General features: G+C 44.3%; 1 protein-coding gene and 1 non-coding gene across 2 annotated transcripts; both read left to right on the top strand.

The window, feature by feature from the left end:
- The first annotated feature begins 314 nt into the window (after positions 1–314).
- On the top strand, positions 315–24007 carry C1H9orf24 (chromosome 1 C9orf24 homolog). Its single transcript, XM_049771074.1, has 7 exons — positions 315–449; positions 18634–18778; positions 20358–20476; positions 21601–21817; positions 22013–22247; positions 22933–23019; positions 23495–24007. The coding sequence occupies exons 1-7, from the start codon at positions 315–317 to the stop codon at positions 23592–23594; spliced, it is 1038 nt and encodes a 345-aa protein (XP_049627031.1). The 3' UTR covers positions 23595–24007.
- On the top strand, positions 9697–9802 carry LOC126028938 (U6 spliceosomal RNA). Its single transcript, XR_007502613.1, has one exon. It is a non-coding gene; the product is annotated as a U6 spliceosomal RNA (small nuclear RNA).
- Positions 24008–24822: the final 815 nt, after the last annotated feature.

Genomic DNA, 24822 nt, shown 5'->3' with positions numbered 1-24822 from the left:
GGTCTCAGAAATTGAGCTCTTTGGGGGAGGCTTAAGGCAGGAATAGGCTAGTAAGGATATAAGAAAATTGTCTCTCCTCACTCAACCAGGTGATATCATAATGGACAGTGCTCAGCCTGTGAGGACAAGCAGGGTGTGGTAGAACTAGGAAGACTTGTGGGGCAGGGAAGTTAAGAGATCCTCCAGAGAAAGGGGTTACTTACAACAACAAGAGTCCTGCGAGGCTGGAGTTGCAGCCCTCTAGGAGAGACTCACAAATATTTCCCAGGGGCCTTTGATTGGCAGAGCCCATTACAGCCTTCCTAGGCCCCAAGATGTTTCTCTTCTCACATAAGACCAAGACTCCCATCAGCACCTACACTGACTCCTATAGAGTTCCTACCTCCATCAAGGAGGTCTACAAGGACCCATCTCTCCGTGTCTGGGAAGTCAACAAGTTTGTGACCCGGGTAAGTGCATATGGAAGGGTAGACCAGAGTGTATAACCTTATGTGTATAGATTATGGGTAACTAGATATTTTGACATTACTTTTGTAGCTTTGTGTGTGTGTATTATTCTCTGACCCAGATGTAGAATTTATAGAGGAATTTGTTAAAACCATATAACAATACAAGATAGTGCTCTCCTTTCTCCTTCCTACTTCATTCATTGTACAAGAAGGATAGAAAGGGAGAACTAGAAAATAATTATGAAATAAGGTAGAGATTTTCCAAATTCTCCAAATGCCATGAAGGACATGTCAGAGCAGGGTAATGAGGCCTGGAGCAATAGTACAGCAGGTAGGGCTCTTGCCTTGCACTCAGTTGACCCAAGTTCAATCCCTAGTACCCCGATATCTGCCAAGATGATCCTTAAGTGCATAGCCAGTAGTAAAGCACTAAGCACCATAGGGTCTGACCCAAAAACCAACACCCCCAAAATAAAGAACACAGTAATGAGGATGAAAAATAATCAGTACACTTAGTATTTCAAGGAAGATGTGTGTGTGTGTGTGTGTGTGTGTGTGTGTGTGTGTGTGTGTGTGTGTGTGAGAGAGAGAGAGAGAGAGAGAGAGAGAGAAAGTGATGTTGATCCAAGATTGGAAAGATGAGAAAGAATATTGGATATTGGCTAATTTTGGTCTAAATATAAAAAGAAGAGAGAGGGACCAGATCGATAATATAGTGGGTAGGACTCTTGCCTTGCACAGAGCCAACAGAGGCTTGATTTCTGGTATTCTATATAGTTCCCCAGTCCCACCAGATAATTCCTTTTTTTTGTTTGTTTAGTTTTGGGGCCACACCCGGTGGTGCTCAGGGGTTACTCCTGGCTGTCTGCTCAGAAATAGCTCCTGGCAGGCACGGGGGACCATATGGGACACCGGTATTCAAACCAACCACCTTTGGTCCTGGATCGGCTACAGATGATTCCTAAATGCAGAGCCAGGTGTGGTATTGCTAGAGTGGCCTAAATTAAAAAAAAAGGGGGGGGGGGGAATAGGGGCTAGAGCAGTAGCACAAGCAGTAGGGCATTTTCTTTGCATGCACTAACCTAGGATGGACCACAGTTCAATCCTTTGGGTCTCATATGGTCCCCCAAGCCAGGAGCGATTTCTGAGTACAGAGCCAGTTGTAACCCCTGAGCATCATCGGGTGAGGCAAAAAAAAAAAAAAAAAAAAAAAAAAGGAGGTTATGACTAGGGCTTTGGAGCTCTGACAGCAGGAGGAATGGTAGTACTACCAATCAAGACTTGGTGTGTTATATTAGAGATAGATCTCAAATTCATTTGAGGAAAAAGTATATGAGAATTTTCAAGAGGGAATGTCTGGTGGGTAGAGTTGGACATAGTTAATAATAATTGGATATAGTTATCTGAAGCGAATTAGGCTACAGAAATTTTGAAATCAGTATTATTGGCAGTAGCTGAAATCATAAAAATAAATGAGATTGCCAAGACTGTTTTGGGACACACCAGGCAATGCTCAGGGATTACTGCTGTCTCTGCACTCAGGAATTACCTACGGAAGTGCTCATGGGACCATATGGGGCGCCATGGATAGAACCTAGGCCAGCTGCATGCAAGGATGCATCCTATCCACTGTACCATCACTTCAGTCCCCCAAACTATTTCAAAAAAGGCCAAGGACAGAACATTGGAGAATATCAGTATTAATAGGTAGGTAAAGGATAAGAGCCATAAAAGGATCCCAAGAGGATCCCAAGGAGGAAAATCCAAGAGAAACCAATATAGACAGCACTATTGGACAAGAGTCTATGTCCAGCATTATGACACAGCGAGAGCTGAGGGGCGGAGGTTGTAGCAACCCTCAGATAGCATCAGACAGCACCAAATACTACCAATGAGTGGGGAGGAGAGAACAGTCAGATAGTAGTGAGTTTGAGAATGAGAAAAAGGAGCCCCAGAGAGACAGCTCAATATGTTGATCACATGCTTTACATGAAGGAGACCTAGTTCAATCCCTGGTCCCCTAGCACTACTAGGAGCAATCGCTGAATAATCCCTGGGCATTTAGGGGTGGGTGCAAACCAAAAATAGAAAACAAGAAATAAACCTTCCACTCTGGCTACATTTGGATTGAGGAAACTACCGAATTTCAAACGAGAACCTGCACAAAATTTTATTTTGATTTTATTCTGAATTCTTCAGGAGGTAAGTATACTTGCAAGACAAGATTAGAGGCCAGGGAGATAGTACCACAGGTAGGGTGCTTGCATTATATATGACCTGATATGATCCTTAATACCACACATGATCACCTAAAAAACTATCAGGAGTGATTTCTGAATAAGGGGGTGAAGTCCCAAAGCAAACAAAAGATAGGATTAGCATAAGGATAAATGCCAACTATCAGCACTACAAAAGGGTGCTACACCATAAGCTAAAACCTTAATAAGCTACCATATATACTCGAGTATAAGCCAACCCCCCCTAATTTTACCCTAAAAACTGGGAAAACTTAGTGATTCAAGTATAAGCCAAGGTGGAAATTATAACAACCACTGGTAAGTTTCAAAAATAAAAATATATACCCAAAACAAATAATTGAGGAATCAGTCGGTTAAATGTTTTTCAATATTTATTGCTAAAGAACAACTGTAAACTAACAACAATAACTTTAAAACTTTAAATAAGAGCCGGAGAGATAGCATGAAGGTAAGGCATTTGCCTTTCATGCAGAAGGACGGTGGTTCGAATCCAGGCATCCCATATGGTCCCCTGTGATTTCTGAGCATAGAACCAGGAGTAACCCCTGAGCGCTGCCGATGCGACCCAAAAGCCAAAAAAAAAAAAAAAAAAAAAAACTTTAAATAAAGTGCAGAAAACCATATCTTTTTTTTTTTTTTTTTTTTGGTTTTTGGGCCACACCCAGCGATGCTCAGGGATTATTTCTGGCTGTCTACTCAGAAATGGCTCCTGGCAGGCACGGGGGACCATATGGGACACCGGGATTCGAACCAACCACCTTTGGTCCTGGATTGGCTGCTTACAAGGCAAACGCCGCTGTGCTATCTCTCCGGGCCCAGAAAACCATATCTTAACAGGTAATATGGCTAAATCACAAAGGTTAAAATCCTTCAAAACTGGTTTTCTCATCATCTATATGTCCAAACAGAGCTTCAGCTGTATGTGATTATGAGGGTATCAGCATAACATTGTGATCATCACTGAGTTCACAGATATCATCATAACTGCTGTAGGTCTCATACAAAGCACAGAATATTGTGGGTTAAAGAGTTCGTGGCATTCAGTTTAGTTCAGCTGCCTACCAAGAGTCTTCAGCTCAGCTGCGACTGGTGGACTGAGCTGAAGCACAGCCCCCTCCAGCAACAGCAGAAGACTACTGGAGACTACATGCATTTAATCCAGAGTGCACAGAATCAAATAACCTGTATGACTCATGTATAAGCAGAGTTCAAGCACACATTTTGTGCTGGAAAAACTCGACTTATACTCGAGTAGTTAAAAGATTAATTATAGGGCCGGAGAGATAGCCTGGAGGTAAGGCGTTTGCCTTTCATGCAGAAGGTCATTGGTTCCAATCGGCATATCCCATATGGTCCCCAAGCCTGCCAGGAGGGATTTCTGAGCATAGAGCCAGGAGTAACCCCTGAGCACTGCCAGGTGTGACCCAAAAAACAAACAAAAAACAAGATTAATTATATCTATTAATTAAAAAGGTATAATTATCAAGTGAATCAAAAATGTCAGCAATCCTTAACTCATCTCCCAATGTGCATGCATGCATGATGAATATATATCATCTGTGATAGAAAATACCTTCAGCTTAGGTTTCCAGATATCTTTCAGAGTAAGTCAGGCAAGGGCTCAATGTTTAGAGCACTTGCCCTGCAATGCGAAGCCCAGATTTAATCTCTGGCACCCATAGTCTTTTGAGTACCTCTGGATGTGAGCTTGGTTTAGTTCATAAAACAAAAAAGATTTTAAAAGAACTCAGTCAAATCTGAGTTCACAATAAAATTTATAAGGAACCAAATCACATGACAGAGTATGCAGAAACAAGAATTTTAGATATTAGAGTAAACGGTTAAATATATATATATATATATATATATATATATATATAAACTTTTAGGGCCAAAGTGATAGCACAGCGGTAAGGCATTTGCCTTGTATGTGGCTGACCCAAGATAGACCTGGGTTCAATCCCCAGCTTCCTACATGGTCTCCCAAGCCAGGAGTGATTTTTTTTTTTTTTTTTTTTTGGTTTTTGGGCCACACCCTGTGACGCTCAGGGGTTACTCCTGGCTATGCGCTCAGAAGTTGTTCCTGGCTTCTTGGGGGACCATATGGGACGCCGGGGGATCGAACCGTGGTCCGTCCTAGGCTAGCGCAGGCAAGGCAGGCACCTTACCTCCAGCGCCACCGCCCGGCCCCTCCAGGAGTGATTTCTGAGTGCATAGCCAGGAGTAACCCCTGAGCATCACCGGATGTGGCCCCAAAGCCAAACCCCCCCCAAAAAAAAAACCAACAACAAAAAAACCTTTTCGTTGTTGGTTTTTATTTGTTTATTTATTTATTTAGGTTTTGGGGCCACACCAAGCCGTGCTCAGGGGTTACTCCTGGCTCTGTGCTCAGAAATTGCTCCTGGCAGGCTCGGGGAACCATCTGGGATGCCGAAAATCAAACCCAGGTGCATCCTGGGTCGACTATGTACAAGGCAAATGCCCTACCGCTGTGCTATAGCTCCGCCCCCCCAAATATAAACAACTCATGGTCAGGATGTTTCCCTTACATGTGGCAATCTGGATTCTATCCTTGGCACCCCATGAGCACCTCTAAGAGAGGCATTTGAGTATAGAGCCAGGTGTAAGCCCTGAGCATTGCCAAATGTGGCCCCAAAACCAATAAAATAAAATAAGAATAGTAAATTTATTATAAATTTTTAAATAAAATGTGAAATTATCAAAACAGGCAAGTAAGAAGTCCTGGGTTTGATCCCCAACACCAAATGGTTCTCTCAATCATACCAGGTAACCCCAAGTGACCCCCCCTGAGCACATAGGAATAACCTTGGTGAACTCTAGGTGTTGCCCCCCAAAAGACAAACATTCAGGGAATAAGCTTACACATAGTTTAAGTTTTAATTAAATGGAAGATAAAGTGAAAGAAATTTCTCAGAATACAGAACAGAGAGAAAAAGTAAAAATATGAAAAAATTAAGCAATGATATTATACATCCTCATATCATTAGATTCCCAGAGGAAAGACACAAAGAGGTGTTGGCATTGTTCAAAGAGAAAAATGTTCCAAAGTTTCCAGAACTAATGACAGCAAGAAGAAATTCCACATGAATACCACTGAGTGAAACTGCATAATACCCATAGCTTAAGATATGACCTTGAGGGGCCGGTGAGGTGGCGCCAGAGGTAAGGTGTCTGCCTTGCAAGCACTAGCCAAGGAAGGACCACAGTTCGATCCCCCGGCATCTCATATGGTCCCCCCAAGCCAGGGGCAATTTCTGAGCGCTTAGCCAGAAGTAACCCCTGAGCATCAAATGGGTGTAGCCCGAAAAAAAAAAAGTAGGAAGAACCTGAAAGCCAAAAAAAAAAAAAAAAAATATATATATATATATATATATATATATATATATATATATATGACCTTGAAAACAGGCAGAGATAAATTCAGATAAGCAAACTAAAACTAAAATAGTTACTGCTGTCAGGCTTATAATAAAAGACTTCCAAAGGCTTTCCTTTCAGAGACAGAAGATAGATGATCACAGAAGAACGAACAATCTAAGATGCAGAAAATTATAGTGAGCTCAGAAATTAGCAAATGTGAGATAAATATCAGTAAACACCTTCCTTTGGCAATAATTACTATCATAGTTTTGTTTGTAAAATTTTAAAGAAGGACCCGGAGACATAGCACAGCAGCGTTTGCCTTGCAAGCAGCCGATCCAGGACCAAAGGTGGTTGGTTCGAATCCCAGTGTCCCATATGGTCCCCTGTGCCTGCCAGGAGCTATTTCTGAGCAGACAGCCAGGGGTAACCCCTGAGCACCGCCGGGTGTGGCCCAAAAACAAAACAAAACAAAAAACATTTAAAGAAAAAGGGGTCAGAGCAATAGCAGAGTGGATAGCGGGCTTGCTATCCACCCCATATCATTGCCTAAGCCTGCCAGGAGGAATTTCTGAACTCAGAGCCAGGAAAAAACCCTGCCAGGCGTGGTTCAAAAAAAAATTTTTTTTAATAAATTTTAAATAGAGGGGTAGAGTGACAGCATGAAGGTAAGGCATTTGCCTTGCATACAGAAGGATGATGGTTCAAATTCCAGCATCCCATGTGGTCCCCCGAGCCTGCCAGGAGCGATTTCTGAGTGTAGAGCCAGGAGTAACCCCTGAGCGCTGCTGGGTTTGGCCCAAAAACCAAAAATAAATAAATAAATAAATAAAAATTTAATTAAATCACCATGAGAAACACAGTTACAGAGCTAAAGTTGTTGATGATTGAGTTTCAGTCATAACATGTTCAACACCCATTACTTCACTACTACACATTTCCCACTACCAATATCCCCAATTTCCCTCCCACCTTTATCTCCCCACCCCATCTACATGCTTAGCATTGTAAAACGATTTTCTTACATTTTTTTTACATTTTTTGTTATTTAAACACCATGATTACAAAGTTGTACAAAATTGAGTTTCAGTCTTACAACTTCACTCATGAATGTTTCCCACCACTTATGTCCCAGGCTCCCCTCCTATCCTGCTCCCTGCCTGCCTCTGGGGTAGACATATTGTTTCTCTCTGTCTCTCTGTCTCTGTCTCTGTCTCTCTCTCTTTCTCCTCTCTTTCTTCCTTTATTTTCCTTTTTAAACATTGTGCTTTGCACTATTGTCAATGAAGGGATAACATGCATATCACTTTACCTCCATCCAGTACCTAGTTATTGAGTTATTGTCCCAAGTGATCAGTTCCAATTATCATTGTCATAGTGGTCCATTCTTTGCTCTAACTGCACTGCTCCACTATTTCCTACCATGGACTGGTCCTCCTGGCCCTCTTCTCTAGTGTTTCTGGATATTACCACATAAAAGAACAATTTTCTTGGGGGCAGGAATGATAGCACAGTGGGTAAGGCATTTGCCTTGCATGCAGACAATCAGGTTCTATCCCTAGCATCCCCTATGGTGCCTGGAGCCAGCCAGGAGTGATTTCTGAGCACAGCACCAGGAGTAACCTCTGAGCACCACTGGGTGTGGCCAAAACAAAAAAACAAAAAAAATTTTTTTCTAAGGAAGAACAAAATAGAGGCCAGAGCGATAGTAACCCCTGAGCACCACCAGGTGTGACCCCCCCCCCCAAAAAAAGAACAAAATATTGAAGAATATTGTAAAATATCATGGGTTGGAAGAGAACAGAGTTTACTGACCTAATATCCTCAAATTCATGGTTATTGTGCCATCAACTAGCTGAAATTGCTCTTAGAAAAACCTTCCCGAGGTGAACACAAGAGAAATTTGCATGTGATCTGCAGGCAAGTGTTTAATTTGCTGAAGGCTGAAGCAGGTCCAGGATGTGGTAGCTTGAGCACACTGTTGTTTATATCACCTGATCAGGACAGGGCAGTGTGTGGTCACAGATCACAGCAACCTAAGCACCAGATGGAAGCAGTTTCTCAGTTTCTCAGGGGTCTGGGACAGGGGCACATAAAACTCCATAAAGAGAACATCATCTCTTAGAAGACATCCCAAAATTAGGAGCTATGAAGAGCTTGGGAGATAGCTCAAAGGACTAGAGCATGTAACTGGCCTGCAAAACGCCATGAGTTTAATCTTGGTCACTTCCTAATACCCTAAGTACCTTCAGGAATAGCCTCTCAAGTCTTCTGGGGGTGGTCCTGGTGGTTCCAGCATCCCTGGATCTGAGCAGTGTACCCACTCATTAAATCATCTGGCCAAGCATCCCTGCTCTGAGGCATAGGCAGATGTAGTAAAACAGTCCTTAGGATGGGCTTGGATGGTGGAGATGGAGGCCTTTGTCCTTAGGCCCCGGCCACATGGTTCCATCCCCCATTAACCAGCAGGTCATCATCTTCAGGTGGTCGCAGCCAGTATAGAATTCACTCACAGGCAGGTTTCCAGAGAGATAACATCTTTATTGGCTCTGGCCATCACGTGTGTGGCCTATATCATAAACCTATTTAAGCATCTGCCATTCTTAGCTAGCCCTGCATCTTAACTTCTTTCATCCATGTCACCTCCAACCATTCCTGGGAGGGGTCTTGGGAAGGTTAGATAAGGCCTTTGACCCAAGGGATTAGGTGACATCCTAAGGGCTTAATGCAACATCCTGGCTCGGGCTGTAAGTCTACATCTGATGCTTGAACTGTGATTTGAATCCATTTCTACCATCCAAGCCCATCCTAAGGGCTGAATGCAACAGGCAGATTCTGGTTTATTCTTATTCTTCCCCCACTTTACACCCAACTGACTCCTTCCTCACTTCCATACAGGCTGACCTCTTTCAGACTTAATAAGAGAGCAAGGGGCCTGAGAGATAGCATGGACCTCATGCAGAAGGTCATTGGTTCGAATCCTGGCATCCCATATGGTCCCCCAAGCCTGCCAGGAGCGATTTCTGAGCGTGGAGCCAGGAGTAACCCCTGAGCGCTGCCGGATGTGACCCAAAAACCAAAAAAAAAAAAAAAAAATAGAGGCAAAATCAACAGCCTTGCAAAAATCTTTTTTTGGGGGGTCATACCCAGCAGCATTCAGGGGTTACTCCTAGCTCTACAATCACAAATCGCTCCTGGCAGGCTCAGGGGACTATATGGGATGTCAGGATTAGAAACACTGTCCATCCTACCTCCATGCTCTCTCTTCAGCCTCTGCCTTGCAGAATTTTTTACTACTTCTCACAGTTATAAAATGTTTCATCCCCAAAGCAAATATTCTAAGCTATGTCATCTATAATAATGTTTTTACTGCTCAAATTGAAAGCTGACTGGCTCAGATACAATAAAAAAAAATGGGGCTGGAGAGAGCGCAACAGGTAAGGCATTTGCCTTCTACATGGCCTAATTAAGTTTGATTTCCAGCATCACATATGATCCTCAACCCTTGCCAGGCATGATCCCTGGGCATAGAGCCAGAAGAAAACCCTGAGCACTGCCCAAAACAAAAAAAACGGTAATAAATTCATAAATTAATAAAAGGAAATTTGCTGCTCACTTTAGCAGCACATATACTAAAATTAGTATGATATAGGAAGATTAGCCTGACCCCTGCACAAGGATGACACACAAATTTGTGAAGCATTCATATTTTGTTAAATGGAAAGGGGGGCCGGAGCAATAGCACAGCAGTAGGGCATTTGCCTTGCACACAGCCAATCCAGGACAAACTTTGGGTCGATCCCCAGCATCCCATATGGTCCCCCACCCAGGAGCAATTTCTGAGCACATAGCCAGGAGTAACTCCTGAGCATCATAGGGTGTGTCCCAAAAAGCAAAATAAATAATAAATTTTAAAAAGGAAATTTTAAGATTAAATACATTTTTAGGTGGATCATTATATAAATCAAAAAGTTTCAATTCAAACAGGTAAATACAATTTCTGTTTGTTTAAGGAAGGAGGGGTGGGCTACAACTGACAATGCTCAAGTGCTTTACTTGGCTCCATGTTCAGGACTGATATCTGGCAGCTCTCAGGAGGCCTTATGTGGTGCTCGGATTGCATCCAGGCTTTAACCCTAGATACTAACTCTCTGGCCCTACAATTTTTTTTTGGGGGGGGGCACACCTGGCGATGCTCAGGGGTTACTCGTAGCTTTCCACTCAGAAATTGCTTTTGGTAGGCTCAGGGTATTCCAGGGATCGAATCAGGTCCGTCCTAGGTAGGCCATGTGCAAGGCAAATGCTCTGCTACTGTGTTATCATTCTCACCCCTGCCCCACTATTTTAAACGTGTATTGGGCCAGAAAAATAGCTCAATGAACTAAGCTTATGTCCAGCATACAGAAGACTTGCATTTGATATCTTGACCCACATGATCCCCTGAAAACCATGACAGGACAGGAGATGGCTAGGAAATAGTACAATGATTAGGGTACATGCCTATACCACATCTGACCAGGTTTAATTCCCAGGTTTAATACCATATGATCCCTTAAGCCACATTGGGTGTGGTCTTGATGGCCTCCAGCATCTTGCAGCTGCAAGGCCAAGACAGCATCACGTCTTTAGCCCTTGTACTGAACCACTGGTGGGTAAGCTGAGAATCTCCAGTGGTACCCATAGACCTTCTGAGCACCCTTGAGAGCTACACACACACACACACACACACACACACACACACACACACACACACACACACAGAAAACACCACTTATGCCCCAAATAAAAAAATTAAAATTGTATTCACCTAATACAAATGCTAAAAGAAGAAATTCACAAAATTCACCTTATATTTTAGCATACCTCAATTACTGATGTTAAGTTCAGGAGAATGATGCGCCATTCAAAGACACCAAGACCACAGTCTCATGCAAAAGCAGGGGGTTTATTTTCTTTTACAAGCATATGCAGGGGCTGTCTAGAATCCAGCATAAGCCAGAAACTGCCAGCCCTGAGCCATGAGCTTACAAGCTGTATATAGTATTTCAAACAATAGAAAGGTACAGTAGATTGATTTGCTTTAGGAAGTACATGACATTTGGCATTTGCTCAATCACATTTTTGCAAGGTGCAGGTGCAAGCTTACAGGGTTAACATGACCAGGTTAAAACCATGTAGGAACAGAAAGAAAGTTAAACTATAACTGGGTCTACAAGTTCCCACAATTGTGAAGGGGGGTGAGTGATCAGGGCAGTCAGGAAACTCAGGGGAAACTTAAGTTCCCAGAATTGTGAAGGGGGGTAGGTGATCATGGCAGTTAGCAAACCCAGGGGAAACTTTTCCTTTACACTGATAGGTGTAAAACAGTGATACACAAAAAGAAAATTTCTAAAAATAATTGAAAACAAAAATTGAAAATTTTATTGAACATTAATTAACCGCTAACTGCTAGAAATTTAAACATTAGAACGCTATAAAAATTAACCAAGTAGGGGCTGGAGCGGTAGTACAGGGTGTAAGGCATCTGCCTTGCGTGTGGTAGGCTAGGACAAACTGTAGTTCAATCCCCCAGCGTCCCCTATGGTCCCCCAAGCCAGGAGTGATTTCTGATTGCACAGCCAGGAGTAACCCGAGTGTCACTGGGTGTGGCCAAAAAAAATTTGACCAAATAGGGCCCAAAGTGATAACAAGCGGTAGGGCATTTTCCTTGCATGCATCCAGGTTCGAGTCCCAGCATCCCATATGGTCCCTGAGCCTATCAGGAGAGATTTCTGAGTGCAGAGCCAGGAGTAACCCCTGACTGCTGCCAGGTGTGACCCATATTCAAAACAAACAAACAAAAAAAGACCAGATAATCCTGGAACACAAGTTATGGTTCTATTGTCTGTGCTACATGGTTCCTCAATGTCTCATTGCCCCTGAATGCCACAAGGTATGCTTATGGCTCTGAAGATCATTTATGATCTTCCAACAAGTAGATCATAAAATAACCTTAACAGACTTCAAATGGGTATCTCCATACAAATCCTTGCCTCTAACCTCAAGGTAAATTACAGATCAAAGAACAGTAAGATATACAAAATTCCCTTCAGTTGAATATTAATTTACAGCTCTAAATAATAGGTCAAATTTTTAAAAATGGAAAAACACTCAAGCAAAAAGGCTGCATATTATAACTTGTGGAGTGCAGCAGAGGTTCAGAATAGACTATGGATCTACGTGCTTGTCAAAGGGAAAGATGCAGTGAGAGGAGTACCATATAATATCAATGAGCTGAACAACTTAACTTAGGAGATAAAGAGCAGAATAAATGAAAAGAATTGAGAAGAATAGAGATAAAGAAAAATAAGAAAATATCAACAAATTGGAAAGTAACGATTGAATAAGATCAGTCAAAAGTTGATTTTTTTTGGAGTTCTAAGACTATGCATACAGCTGACCCCAGTGCTACATATCATCCCCAGAGAACTGCCAGGAGTTATCCTTGAACACAGAGCCATACTGGGTGTGTCCACAACCACACCCCAAACCTTGAATCTTAGGGGCCCAAGGGATTTCAATGGTTAAAGCACCTGCTTGAAGCCATGAGTCTTATCTCAGGGCCACCCATAAGTGGCAAGGAACATTCTAGCATCTCTGCTATCTGGGACACCTAGTAACATACCAGTGTATGAGCATCAAAATTAAAATGCAGCACCCTGGAGGCTGAAACAATAGTACAGTGAGGAAGGCCTTGCATGCAGCTGACCGGGTTCAATCCTAAGCATCCCATATGGTCCACTGAACCAGGAATGTCCCCCCAAAGAAAGGCACCTAAATTTAATAAAATGCACCACAAACCCAACACCAGGAGAAAGTGTTCAAGCACCACAAGCAAGCTTGTATAATCCCTGTTCACTGAAATAACAAAGGGAAGGGGGGAAAAAACAAATTGTTTCTTTGGTAAGATTCACAAAATGCAAATACCTGAACTACTCTCAGAGAAAGAGTAGTAACAGGTAAATGACAAAAAAGTGATAACTATGAATCTAGCAGAAAGTGAAATGAAAGACCAAAGAGAAAATACAGCAAGTAAGGCGATTGACTTACGCAGATGACCTAAGTTTGATCCCCAGCCACAATATGGTACCCTGAGCTTTGCCAGAAGTGATCCCTGAGTTAGTTAGGTTTAAGCCCTAAGCATAGTCACGTGTGGCCCAAAAACAAACCAGAAGACACACACAGATACACAAAAAGTAAAATAATACCAAGAAAATATTTTGTATGATATTTTGAATACTATTATATTAATATGTAGATAATTGTTCAAATAATATTGTAATGATATTAATATTGTTGTGTTAATATTATATAAGATATAATATATTGCAATCTACAATTTATAAATATATATTATTAATATTATTGTATAAATGTATTAATATTTAGAATATTATTAGGATATTACTGTGGGGATAGTGTATTTGAATAGCTCAGGGGTTGCTCCTGGCTGGGTACTCAGGAACTGCTTCAGGCAGTGCTCAGGAGGTCATTCCTGAGCCATGCTTAGATGACAATATGCAGTGTCAGAGATCAACCTGGAATGAGCCACAAGCAAGGCATGTGCCTTATCCAGGGACCATCTCTCTAAATCCTCATTACCACTATTTATTTTTTATTCTTTCTTTTTACTTGTTTTTGTTTTTGGGTCACACCCAGAGGCACTCAGGAGTTACTCCTGGCTCTGTGCTCAGAAATCGCTCCTGGCTGGCTCAGAGGACCATATGGGATGCTGGAACTCAAACCACCATCCATCCTGGGTGCAAGGCAAACACCCTACAGATGTGCTATCTTTCCAGCCCCCTTAAAAAGGATTTTTTTAATGACCTAAATTGGACACCATTTTGGGGGGGGGGGTGTTTTTTGTTTGTTTATTGGGTTACATCTGGTGGTGCACAAAGGGTTACTCCTGGCTCTGTGCTCAGAAGTTGCTCCTGACAGGCTCGGGGTATCTACCTTATGGGATGCTAGGGATCAAACCCAGGTCCATCCCGGATCGTCTGCGTGCAAGGCAAATGCTCTACTGTTGTGTTATTGCTCCAGCCCCACTACCCACTATTTTTATTTAACATTGTTCTGGAAAAGGATGGAAAGGAAATTCTTCAAACTGTTCCTATTTACAAAAGATCTTGTCTTCTGTAAATACTGGTAAGACAGTATGCCCATATGGTCTCCTAAGAACCGTCAGGAATGATTCCTAAGTGCAGATACAGAAATAACCCTTGAGCACTGCCAGGCGTGGTCCAAAACAAATCCCCAGATTTGATCCCCAGAAACCACCCCCCCCAAAGTGACACTTTTTACATGAGCAAATGTTTAGACAGCATAAATTTATTTTTTTTTATTTTTTATTTTTTATTTTTTTTGGTTTTTGGTTTTTGGGCCACACCCGGTAACGCTCAGGGGTTACTCCTGGCTATGTGCTCAGAAGTTGCTCCTGGCTTGGGGGACCATATGGGACACCGGGGGATCGAACCACGGTCCGTCCAAGGCTAGCGCAGGCAAGGCAGGCACCTTACCTTTAGCGCCACCTCCCGGCCCCCGACAGCATAAATTTAAATATATGTTCTAGGGATTGGAGTGATGGTATAGTGGTTAAGGCACTTGTCTTAACATCCCACATCCCATGTGTTTCCCCAAGCACTACCGGGTATGATTCCTGAGTACAGGACCAGGAGTAACCTCTGAGCATTGCTGGATATGGTTCAAAAAGCAAAATAATGATAATAAAATAAAATATGGATGTTCTAACAATAAAAAGTAAGTTGGGGCCGGGAAGGTGGTGCTAGAGGTAAGGTGTCTGCCTTGCAAGCGCTAGCGTAGGACAGACCACCGCGGTTCGATCCCCCTGGCATCCCATATGGTCCCCCCAAGCCAGGGGCGATTTCTGAGTGCATAGCCAGGAGTAACCCCTGAGCGTCAAACGAGTGTGGCCCAAAAACAAAACAAAAAAAAGTAAGTTAAGTGGAAATAAATCTACATATTAAAAGCTATGGGTTCCAAAAAAAAAAAAAGGAGGGACTAGAGCAATAGTGCAGTTGTATGGCATTTGCCTTGCACCAGGATGGACCTCAGTTTGATCCCTGGGGTCCCATATGGACCCTCCCAGCCAGGAGTGATTTCTGAGGGTGCTATAGCCAGGAGTAACATCATTGGGTGTGGCCTAAAAACAAAACAACAACCAAAAAAAGCTATGGGTAGTAATATGAAACTTTGAATACAATTTTGTTTTTTAGGCCACACCCAGTGATGCTCAGGAGTTATTCCTGGCTCTACACTCAGGAATAACTCTTGGCAACTATGTGGGATGCCAGGGGACCATATGGGATGCCAGGGATCCAACCTGGGTCAGTCATGTTCTAGGCAAGTGCCTGCCAATTGTGCTATTGAAATTGTGCCTTGAAACTTTGGGCCCCTGAATACTTTTGTGGGATTGGGATAACACTTAATAGTGTTCAGAGCTTTCTCCTGTTTTCAAGGATCATTCCTGGCAGTTCTCAAGGAACCATATGTGGCACTGGGGATCAAACCAGGTTCAGCCTACTTAAGGAAAGTGCTTTAAACCCTATATCATTTCTCCAATCCCTGAGTGCATTTTTTAAATATTAAAATGTATAGAGGATAGAAGTCAAATGTATACACAATTGAAGAAAGGGATTTGTCTGGTTATATATTAATATTGCTCTAATACTATTGAAATTCTAAAAGTATAGCTTCAATACAGTGATAAAATAATAAACAAGGCATTTATTCTACACATATATGGGAAATTTATACAACATAGTTGATTGACAGAAAAGATATAGGAAGCAATAAATCAGATTTGGATTGGCATTACAAATCTGTAGGTCAAGATAAACCCACTATGGGACAATTGGTCATCTACATGGATAAAACAACATTGATTCCTAATTCACAAACCTACAAAACAATTTGTAACAGATTAAAAGTTCTAATGTGGGGCTGGGCGGTGGTGCTAGAGGTAAGGTGCCTGCCTTGCCTGCGCTAGCCTTGGATGGACCGCGGTTCGATCCCCCGGTTTCCCATATGGTCCCCCAAGCCAGGAGCGACTTCTGAGCACATAGCCAGGAGTAACTTCTGAGCATTACCGGGTGTGGCCCAAAACCCCCCCAAAAAAATAAATAAAAAATAAATAAAAGTTTAAATGTGAAAAGTTCAAATACATAGAGTTCAATAAAAACTATAGAATTTTATTTCCATTTTCTTGGAATATGAATGAAATTCCTAAGCAAGTCACAAAAGCACTACAAAATGAATAATTATTAAACTCATCAAAAATAAATATAAATCATGAGCTAGAGAGATAGTACGGTGCTCAGATAATCCCTGAATACAGAGCTAGGAATAATCCCTGAGATTTATCACTAAGCAAAGAGCCAGGAGTAGCCCCTGAGCACAGAGCCAAGAGTAAGCCTGAGCTGGGTGCAGGCCCCCACAAAAAATATTAGAAAGGGATCTCTTCTGAAGAATATGTTTAGCTTTTAAAAAACATCTACAGGGGGCTAGAGCAATAATAATGCACTTGCCTTATATGCAGTTGACCTGATATTGATCTCTGCCATTCAGTATGGCCCTCTGAGTCGCACACCCAGGAGTGATTCCTGAGTGCAGAGCCAGGAGTAACCCCTGAGCATAGCCAGGTTGGAAAAATATAAGACAACCCTACTGCTTATAGTTGATAAACTCCTTGCCCGAGCTCAAGATTTCCAATATAATGTTTGTCTCTTCCTCATTAACACAAAAAGCTGGTAAAAAAAAAAAAGTTTACAGACATCTGAGAAAAGCTTCCAACAGATGGTGTGTGCCTCTTCTGACTGTTTATGTACATGTGGTGTGTGTATGCATACATGTACAGCTGTCTGGGAATCTGCTGGTATATCTGGATGTGTGTGCATATGTGTGTTTGTGAGTGTGTGAAACTCAACAAAAAATAAGTCATGGGTCCCTCCACCCACAGGAATCACCCCAGAATAAGATCTTAACCAGGTATACCATGAATCCAAGAAGCTTTCTCACATGAGAAAAAGTGTTTCTAAGGAAAACCTTGTTTCCAAGGTGGCTGGAGGGCCAGAAGATGCGAGTCCTCAGTTCAACCCAGTGAAACATCTACTCTTTAGATCATAAAGAGAAACTGTGTGACAGTGTCATAATATCCCAAGCCCCCAGTGGTGGCTATGAGCATATCCTTCCTGTTGTCTTTACTGGGTACTCCACCTACTTTTGCATTCCAGTCGCTGCAAGGTGCAATGGTCTGAAAACTAATTTTTCAATCTCCCTTAGCCGAAGACAAGGGGTCCCAAAGAGAAGCCTGGAATGAAATTTCACAGTTTTCCCACCTGAGTTTGATTTCTGATACCCCAGATAGTCCCCCTAAGCCTGCCAGGAGTAATTCCTGATTACAGAGCCAGGACTATCCTCTGAGCACCACCAGTGTGATCCCAAAACAAAACAAAAATTAAAACACCTATATAAGATAACCAGCTACCCTGGCAGAATTTGCTGAAGTCCCAGATTATTTCAAGGGTGCAGAGTTCTTTAGGTGAAGACCATGCACCTTTTGGTGGGCCTTCTTTCTAAGCGCTTTCTGGAAGGGAGAGAACAAAACACCCTTCGTAAAGAGCTCCCAGCCTAGATTAAAGTGGGTAGGTGATTTCCTTGCACACTGCCAATTTGGGTTTGGTCCCTGACACCATATATGGTCCCCTGAGCCCTACCAGAAGTGAACACAGAGCCAGGAATAAATCAAAGGACTGCTGGATGTACCCACTCAAAAAAAAAAAATCAAGAAACAGATAACAGGCCAGAGCACTGGCACAAGCAGTAAGGTATCTGCCTTGCACACACTAGCCTAGGACGGACTTAGGCTAGGCTCGATCCCCCGGCGTCCTATATGGTCCCCCAAGCCAGGAGCAATTTTTGAGCACATACCCAGGAATAACTACTGAGTGTCACCGGGTGTGGCTGGGAAAAAAAAAAGAAAGAAAACAGATAACAAAAATAAACAAGGGGCCGGAGAGATAGCTTGGAGGTAAGGTGTTTGCCTTTCATGCAGAAGGTCTGTGGTTCAAATCCCGGCATCTCATAATGGTCCCCTGAGCCTACCAGAAGCGATTTCTGAGCATAGAGCCAGGAGTAACCCCTGAGCGCTGCCGGGTGTGACCCAAAAACCAAAATAAATAAATAAACAAAATAAAGGCTCCCAGTCAAGAAAAGGACAGATATGAGACATGAGGGAAAAAAATCATTGACTGAGGGCAAATATCTGCCTCTAAGCCTTAGATGTAAAGATGTAAAGTGACTCAAAGGAAAGTATTATGGGGAGTGGGAAAGGCTGGAATGGGCCTCCTGCCAGCAGAGGGAAGTGGGGCTAGAAGATTCACCTGGATTGACCTCCTCTCTAGGACCACCTGGATCCATATGTAGCAGGACCCCGTGGCTGGATCTTCACTGCTTTGAACCATTTCCTCTCCTTTTCCCTTGTCCAGGGCCTTACTCAGAGAATGCAACATCCAGAGAATCTTGATGATCTGCAAAGGATGGTCAATTGTACTATGCAGGACTATACTTACAAAGACACCTTCACAGGTCACCCCTACTTTCCTGAGAAATACTGGATCTCTCCATTGGAAGGTAGGGCTCATCTCCTCAGACTTCCAGCACCAAACCCCTCCAGAATGATCCTCAATTTGATTTCTTTTATTTTAAAAAGGCACACTACTTCTTTGCACCTCTTAGTGAAGTTAGAATCTACTTCAGAAAAAATATTAAGTAGCAAACAAATTTCCTTGGAAGTCACAGTCCCACATATAGTGCATCCTAGAAAAGAGGTCGCCTCACTAAGGAGGGCAGAGAAGGACCCTGAGCACCATTTGGTGCAACCTTCCCCCCACCAAAAAATAGATTCAACATCTCTACAAGGAAAATGTACCTATCCCCCCTACTTTTTTTTTGGTTTTTGGGTCACACCTGGTGACACTCAGGGGTTACTCCTGGCTATATGCTCAGAAATCACTCCTGGCTTTGGATAACCATGACTTACATTATCTCCTAAGAAGCCAGAGAGATAGAATAGCAGATAAGGCACTTGTTTTGCACTCGGCCAACTCGGGTTCAATTCCAGCATCCCATATAGTTTCCCCAAACACCTCTAGGAGTTACCCCTGAGCACTGCTGGGTGAAACCTTCCAAAAAATTATCTCCTGGTTAAGACACTGTAGAACTATACAACTATAGTGATCAGATCAGGGCAAAGTCATAGTGATGCTGGGATAAGAAGTGAGGTCCTAGAAGGAACCTGAGCTCCCCTCAGAAACCAAGGCAGAAAAAGTCTGCACTCCTTGGGGCCAAAAGGATAGCACAGGGCTAGGGCATTTGCTTTGCACGCAGCTGACTGGGAACCGACCCTAGTTTGATTCCTGGTGTCCCATATTATCCCCTTAGCCTGTAAGGAGCGATTTCTGAGATCAGAATCAGGAGTACTGTATTTTCCGGCATATAAGACGACTTTTGAAACAAAAAAAGTCAACAGAGAATCGGGGTCGTCTTATATGCCGAGTATATCCCGAAAAAATGTTTTAATATGCCGCTAAATGAAAATTGTCTGACTATTGCCACAAAATGAATTTTCCAACTTGACCCTGCACCAATCACTGCAAGGCTGCTTGGACTGCCTCTCTAACTCAGCAATCCAGGCAAGCTTTTTATGCATGCAAATTAGACAATGTTCTGGACCCGAATCTACACTGTAAAAAGCCTGCTCAGATTGGCCAGAGTCAGAGAGGAAGTCTATGACAGTGTATAACCTTTGAACCTTTGCTTGTTGTGATTGGCTCACTGTGGTACATACAGTTGCAGCACAGGAACGGTCTGTCTGATACAGCAAATATAGGCCTAAACCTATGTTTTAACTGCAAAATTAGGGGGTCGTTTTATATGCCCAGTCGTTTTATACTCTGGAAAATACGGTAACCCATGAGCACTGCTGGGTGTGGCCAAAAATAAATAAAAGAAAGAAAGAAAAGAAAAGGGCTATACACCAGTTTCTAAGGCAAGTGTTGGGGGAAAAAAGTGTGCTTGACTGGCCAGAGAAAGATAAACAAGCATCCAGTTCTGTGCTAGAATCAGAGGAAATATGGGGGCGGGGTCACAGATAGTAGGGTGAAGAAAAGCAGAACACTATATGACTTCTGCACTCCTATGATCAATCAAGTTAACAGATGCCCCCCAAACTACCAATGGGGAGACCAGTACAACTCCTGGAGGATGGAGCCTTACTACTACGTCAGCTGGAACAACAGATACCCCACATTCCTTCCCCCGCTGCCTAAGGTAATACAGTATCCAGCAAAGAACTCTAAGCTCTGGGACACACACCCTTTGTTTTCCAAACAGCAGGGATGGAGATTTTGCATTATTGACCCCTCACCCCCCTTTCTCACCCACCCTGTTCTTTCCACTGGTAAAATTAGATAGAGTTCATGCTTTCTAGGAGAATAGGAGCCCAGGAGCAGGGTTTTGTGGGGAGCCCTCTACATCTTATCTCAGGGACTGAGATTCCTAGGCGCTTGGGTCCTTTAATAGAGCCCTGTGGGAGGACAGACCCTGCTTGCACACCTTGACTTGTTCCCCCTTTACAGTCCAACCAGGTGCTAGAGGTCTCCTGCTGGGCTCTCCTTGTTTATTTATTGGCAATACCTGGCTGTTCTCCAGGTACCATTTGGGGTGCCAGGGATCAAATCACAATCTATGTGCAAGTCATCCACTGCACTATTGCTCTGGCTCTCCTTGTAATGTGAGAAGGACTGGAGGCCAAACAGGAATTTCGCAGAGATAGAAGCCTTCAGAGGAGAAAGAAGCAGTAGTTCACTTCCTAGCCTTACAAGATGAAAGAGAGAAAATGAGGCCAAGGCTGAGGTTTTTTGTTTTGTTTTTGGGCCATACCTGTTGACGCTCAGGTGTTACTCCTGGCTACTCGCTCAGAAATCGCTCCTGGCTTGGGGGGGACCATCTGGGACGCCGGGAGATCAAACCGCGTCTGTCCTGGGTCAGTCCCGTGCAAAGCAAACGCCCTACCGCTGTGCTACCGCTCTAGCCCCATGAACTCAAGTTCTATCCTCAGAACCCCATATGGTCTTCAGAGCCCACCAGGAGTAATTCCTGAGTGCAAAACCTGGAGTAACCCCTGAGTGCCCTTGGTTGTGACCCTCCCCCCAAAAAAAAGAAAGTAAGAAATTTTGTAAGTATCCATGTGAGTCAGTGGTTAGGCAATATTAAAAAATTATTTTTGAGAAACCACAAGATAGTCAAATAGATCAAGAGGGGCCAAAGCAAAGGCAAACGCTTGGGCAGGGTGGTCAAATGAATGTTTCAGAGGCTTTCCGCTGGAGTTAGCGCTTGGCTCCTCCCAAACCCACTACCCACCCCGCTGTAGGCGTTGCAAATGTGCTGCCCAGCAACCGGCCCAAACACTGAGAGCCCTGGGGGATGCGGCCGAGGGCGCAGGCCAGGCCGGGTATGGAGGACCTGCAAGAGCCCCTCAGAAGGAGCAAGTCTTCGTGGCCAGAGATAGAGTTAGCATGTTGTGCCCCTTCCAGGCGCCGGGGATGGAGACAGTGGGTAGAGCCAAGCCAGTGGAGTGTCTCCCTACACCCTTGAGACTCAGTGCTTACGGTAATGGATGCAGGGCAGTGGAGGGGAACTGGGGGAGAAGGCAACTGGGGGCCCTGGGACCTGGAAGTGGGCGGGAAACGGGGTGGACCTTGAGGGCCCCGGAGAGTGTAACCTTGCTTTTGTTTTTGTCTGTCTCTGTCCCTGCCTCCTGTGCTCTGGGTCTGGGCCTTCCATGCTCGGGGCCTGTGGCCGCAGACCAAGAGGTGAGAATGAACCCGCTGACCTCGCTGTCCCGGTACCAGCCGCTGCCGCAGATCACGCCCCGTTGCGGGTGCATGAGCCCACTCCCGGGTCGTCTGCCTTTGCAGGGCTACGAAAGCCCTTGTTCCGGCCGCCACTACTGTCTGCGTGGGATGGATTACATCATTACCGGGGCACCCTGCGGCGAAAGCACTCTACAGCTCCCGCGGGTTCAGCAGCCGACTGTAAGGTCCGGGGACCCCGCACTGTCCCCCAAGTCCCACCTCGGGACTCCGACCCTTGAGCCACACACACCCCTGATACGCCCCTGGACACGCCCCAGCATCCAATCCAATCCCAGACCTGCCCGCTCCTGAATCACTGAGTGAGACCAAGTCTTTTTTTGTTTTGTTTTGTTTTGTTTTGTTTTGTTTTGTTTGGGTCATACCCGGCAGCGCTCAGGGCTTACTCCTCCTGGCTCTATGCTCAGAAATCGCTCCTGGCAGGCTCGGGGGACCATATGGGATGCCGGGATTCGAACCAATGATCTTCTGTGTGAAAGGCAAATGCCTTACCTCCATGCTATCTCTCCGGCCCCTAGACCAAGACTTAAGACTCACGTGGATGTAGGCCCCGAGAAAAATATTTGATCCTTAGGGAGATCCCTAGTTCTGGAGTAATGATCTTCCCACGCAAGGATTGGGTGGGAGGTGAGCTCCCAAGAACACCGCCCTGCTTAAAGTTTGGTCTTCTCTGGGTCCCCACTGATTTAGGGGGTTGAGCCACTCCGGAAATTTCCAACAGCAGAGATATGGAAGGAAGAGAAGCACAGGAATGACGACCGAAGTACACTCAGAGTTTGGGTCTAAACTGGGTATGGGGTATAGAACACCAAAAGACTCCAACTGTACCTGACCCACTGTTTCCTCTTCTAGGAGTACATTACCCTACGATCACCGGCCCGGAATGCAATGTTCTGTAATAACTCCCCCGCCGTCATTCTTCCCTTACCCCAGTCTCCAGTAAGTCTGGTGCATGCAAGCCGAAATGCGCGCGCGCATGCTTGCGGGAGGCGTCCTGTGGTGTGTTTTTTGGGGGGGAAACGACCAAGTCCCTGGTGTTTTGAACTGTCCACTGCGATACACTGGCGGAAGGGAACACCAGGGGGCGCTAGTATTATGGGGGAAGTAAACGCTGGCAAAGACATGGGGGGCCCCCCATCAGAAAGTTTGAAGGGTCAGCACTGAGAGGCTCCAGGCTGGCAGTGGGGGTCAGGATATTCGAGTTAGAGTCAAGATATTAGATATTAGGCAATTAGTTTCAGGTCGGAAGGGTAAGAAGTCAATGTTAGGGAGCTGGCATTTAGAAGGAGAATTTAACCTGAGGTAAGATCATCATTGTTAGGACAAAATGTTGGGCTTGGGCTAAGGTTAGCAGTGAGTGCTGGGATCAGATGTGTGATGATCCAGAAGGGTTTTCCCCATCTCTCCCCCACAGATGGAAAACAAGTCATTTCAAGAAGACAGGTGGTGCACAGAAAGACAACTATGTGGTTCATCCAGAGTTTGCCTCAGAGATCTATGCTGAGAGCTGTTAGGACCCCAGGCCGGTGGGAATAAGGGGGTGAAGAAATAAATACTCTTCACTTCAAAGGGTCCTTACCAGTAGTGTAAGGACTTCTATTGTGTCCTAACCCAGTAGGATCCCACAGTGAATCTTTGCTTAAGCCTCTCTCTGCCCAGCCCTCTCAACTGAGATACACTGTGTTCGTCATCTCTTCTAAGCCTCCCAGCCCCTCACCTTACTGGGATGTTCTGAAGGGCCTCCTAATTGGGCCTGTCCCCAATGGATGTCCTCTTCCCTTCCACTTCACAGCCCAAACCAATGGATTCATTTTTCCTTGTAGGGAGGATTCTCTACACCCATTTCCAATGCCCAGAAGGGCCTTCTGGCTGACATTTCAATAGTCCCATGTGAGATGCCCCTCAGCCTTTTATTTCAGTAAACTCCAAATCCTCCATTCTACAATCAAAATACAAATGCTCAAGTTCTCCATCTGTTTCCAGAGTCTCCATCACAGTCCCCTAAAATACAAAAAAAAAAAAAAATATAATCTATTTTCAGATATCCTTGCACTCTCTCTCCCTAACCCTAGTTTGAGGCAAACACCATTTTGGAGGGTTTAGTGACCAAGAAATTCAAATGACAAAACAAAACCCTGTTTCTCTGAAGGAGGAGCCAAGGATGGGCTATTTTGTCAGATGCCACTGACATCTTCAATAGTATTACATTCCCCTCCTGGGGGAAGGGGATAAATAAATGGCAGGACACAACCACATTCTCTAATGTGGGTTCTCAAATGCCCAGGCATTCTCAAATGCACGGGCTTTTGCCAGGACTGCCTCTACAGGATGGGGGTAGGGCCATCTCCAGAGGCTAAGCAAGTTTCCCCAGTCCCCTAACTTCGGCCATTGCTGGCCTGATCCATTGGGAAACTAGGAAACGTCATCTTTCACCTGCAGGAAATCCCTTTTCTTGGGTGTCCTTGTTTAAATCCACACTGCCTGAGCTGCTGAGAGCCCCCACAGAAGTGTTGCAACCCTTTCTTCTATATAAGAAAACTTAATGCGAGCACTATAGATCAAGCCAACTAACACGACTACCTAAATAAGGCAGGCGCCGGCCCTATCCTCCTTCCCTGAGGCGCCTCAGTCCCTATCATCGTCACCTCAGAGTTTAGCCTGCCAAGTGCAAGAACCCCAACATTGTACAGCGGCACCTTTCTGGGACAGAGCTCAGCTCGGGGTGAGCCGGGACCGGGCCTG

This window comes from Suncus etruscus, chromosome 1 (assembly GCF_024139225.1).
Source record: "Suncus etruscus isolate mSunEtr1 chromosome 1, mSunEtr1.pri.cur, whole genome shotgun sequence".
In the NCBI taxonomy this organism is placed as follows: Eukaryota; Metazoa; Chordata; class Mammalia; order Eulipotyphla; family Soricidae; genus Suncus; species Suncus etruscus.
The sequence above is the reverse complement of the archived record's forward strand: the minus strand, read 5'-3'. Positions and strand labels throughout refer to the sequence as shown.

Bases quoted from the DNA above. Each gene is read 5' to 3' on its own strand.
- C1H9orf24 (XM_049771074.1), top strand. From the start codon at position 315: ATGTTTCTCTTCTCACATAAGACCAAGACTCCCATCAGCACCTACACT. The intron at 21,818-22,012 runs GTAATGGATGCA...CTGTGGCCGCAG, and splicing joins CTTGAGACTCAGTGCTTACG to ACCAAGAGGTGAGAATGAAC. The intron at 22,248-22,932 runs GTCCGGGGACCC...TTCCTCTTCTAG, and splicing joins GTTCAGCAGCCGACTGTAAG to GAGTACATTACCCTACGATC.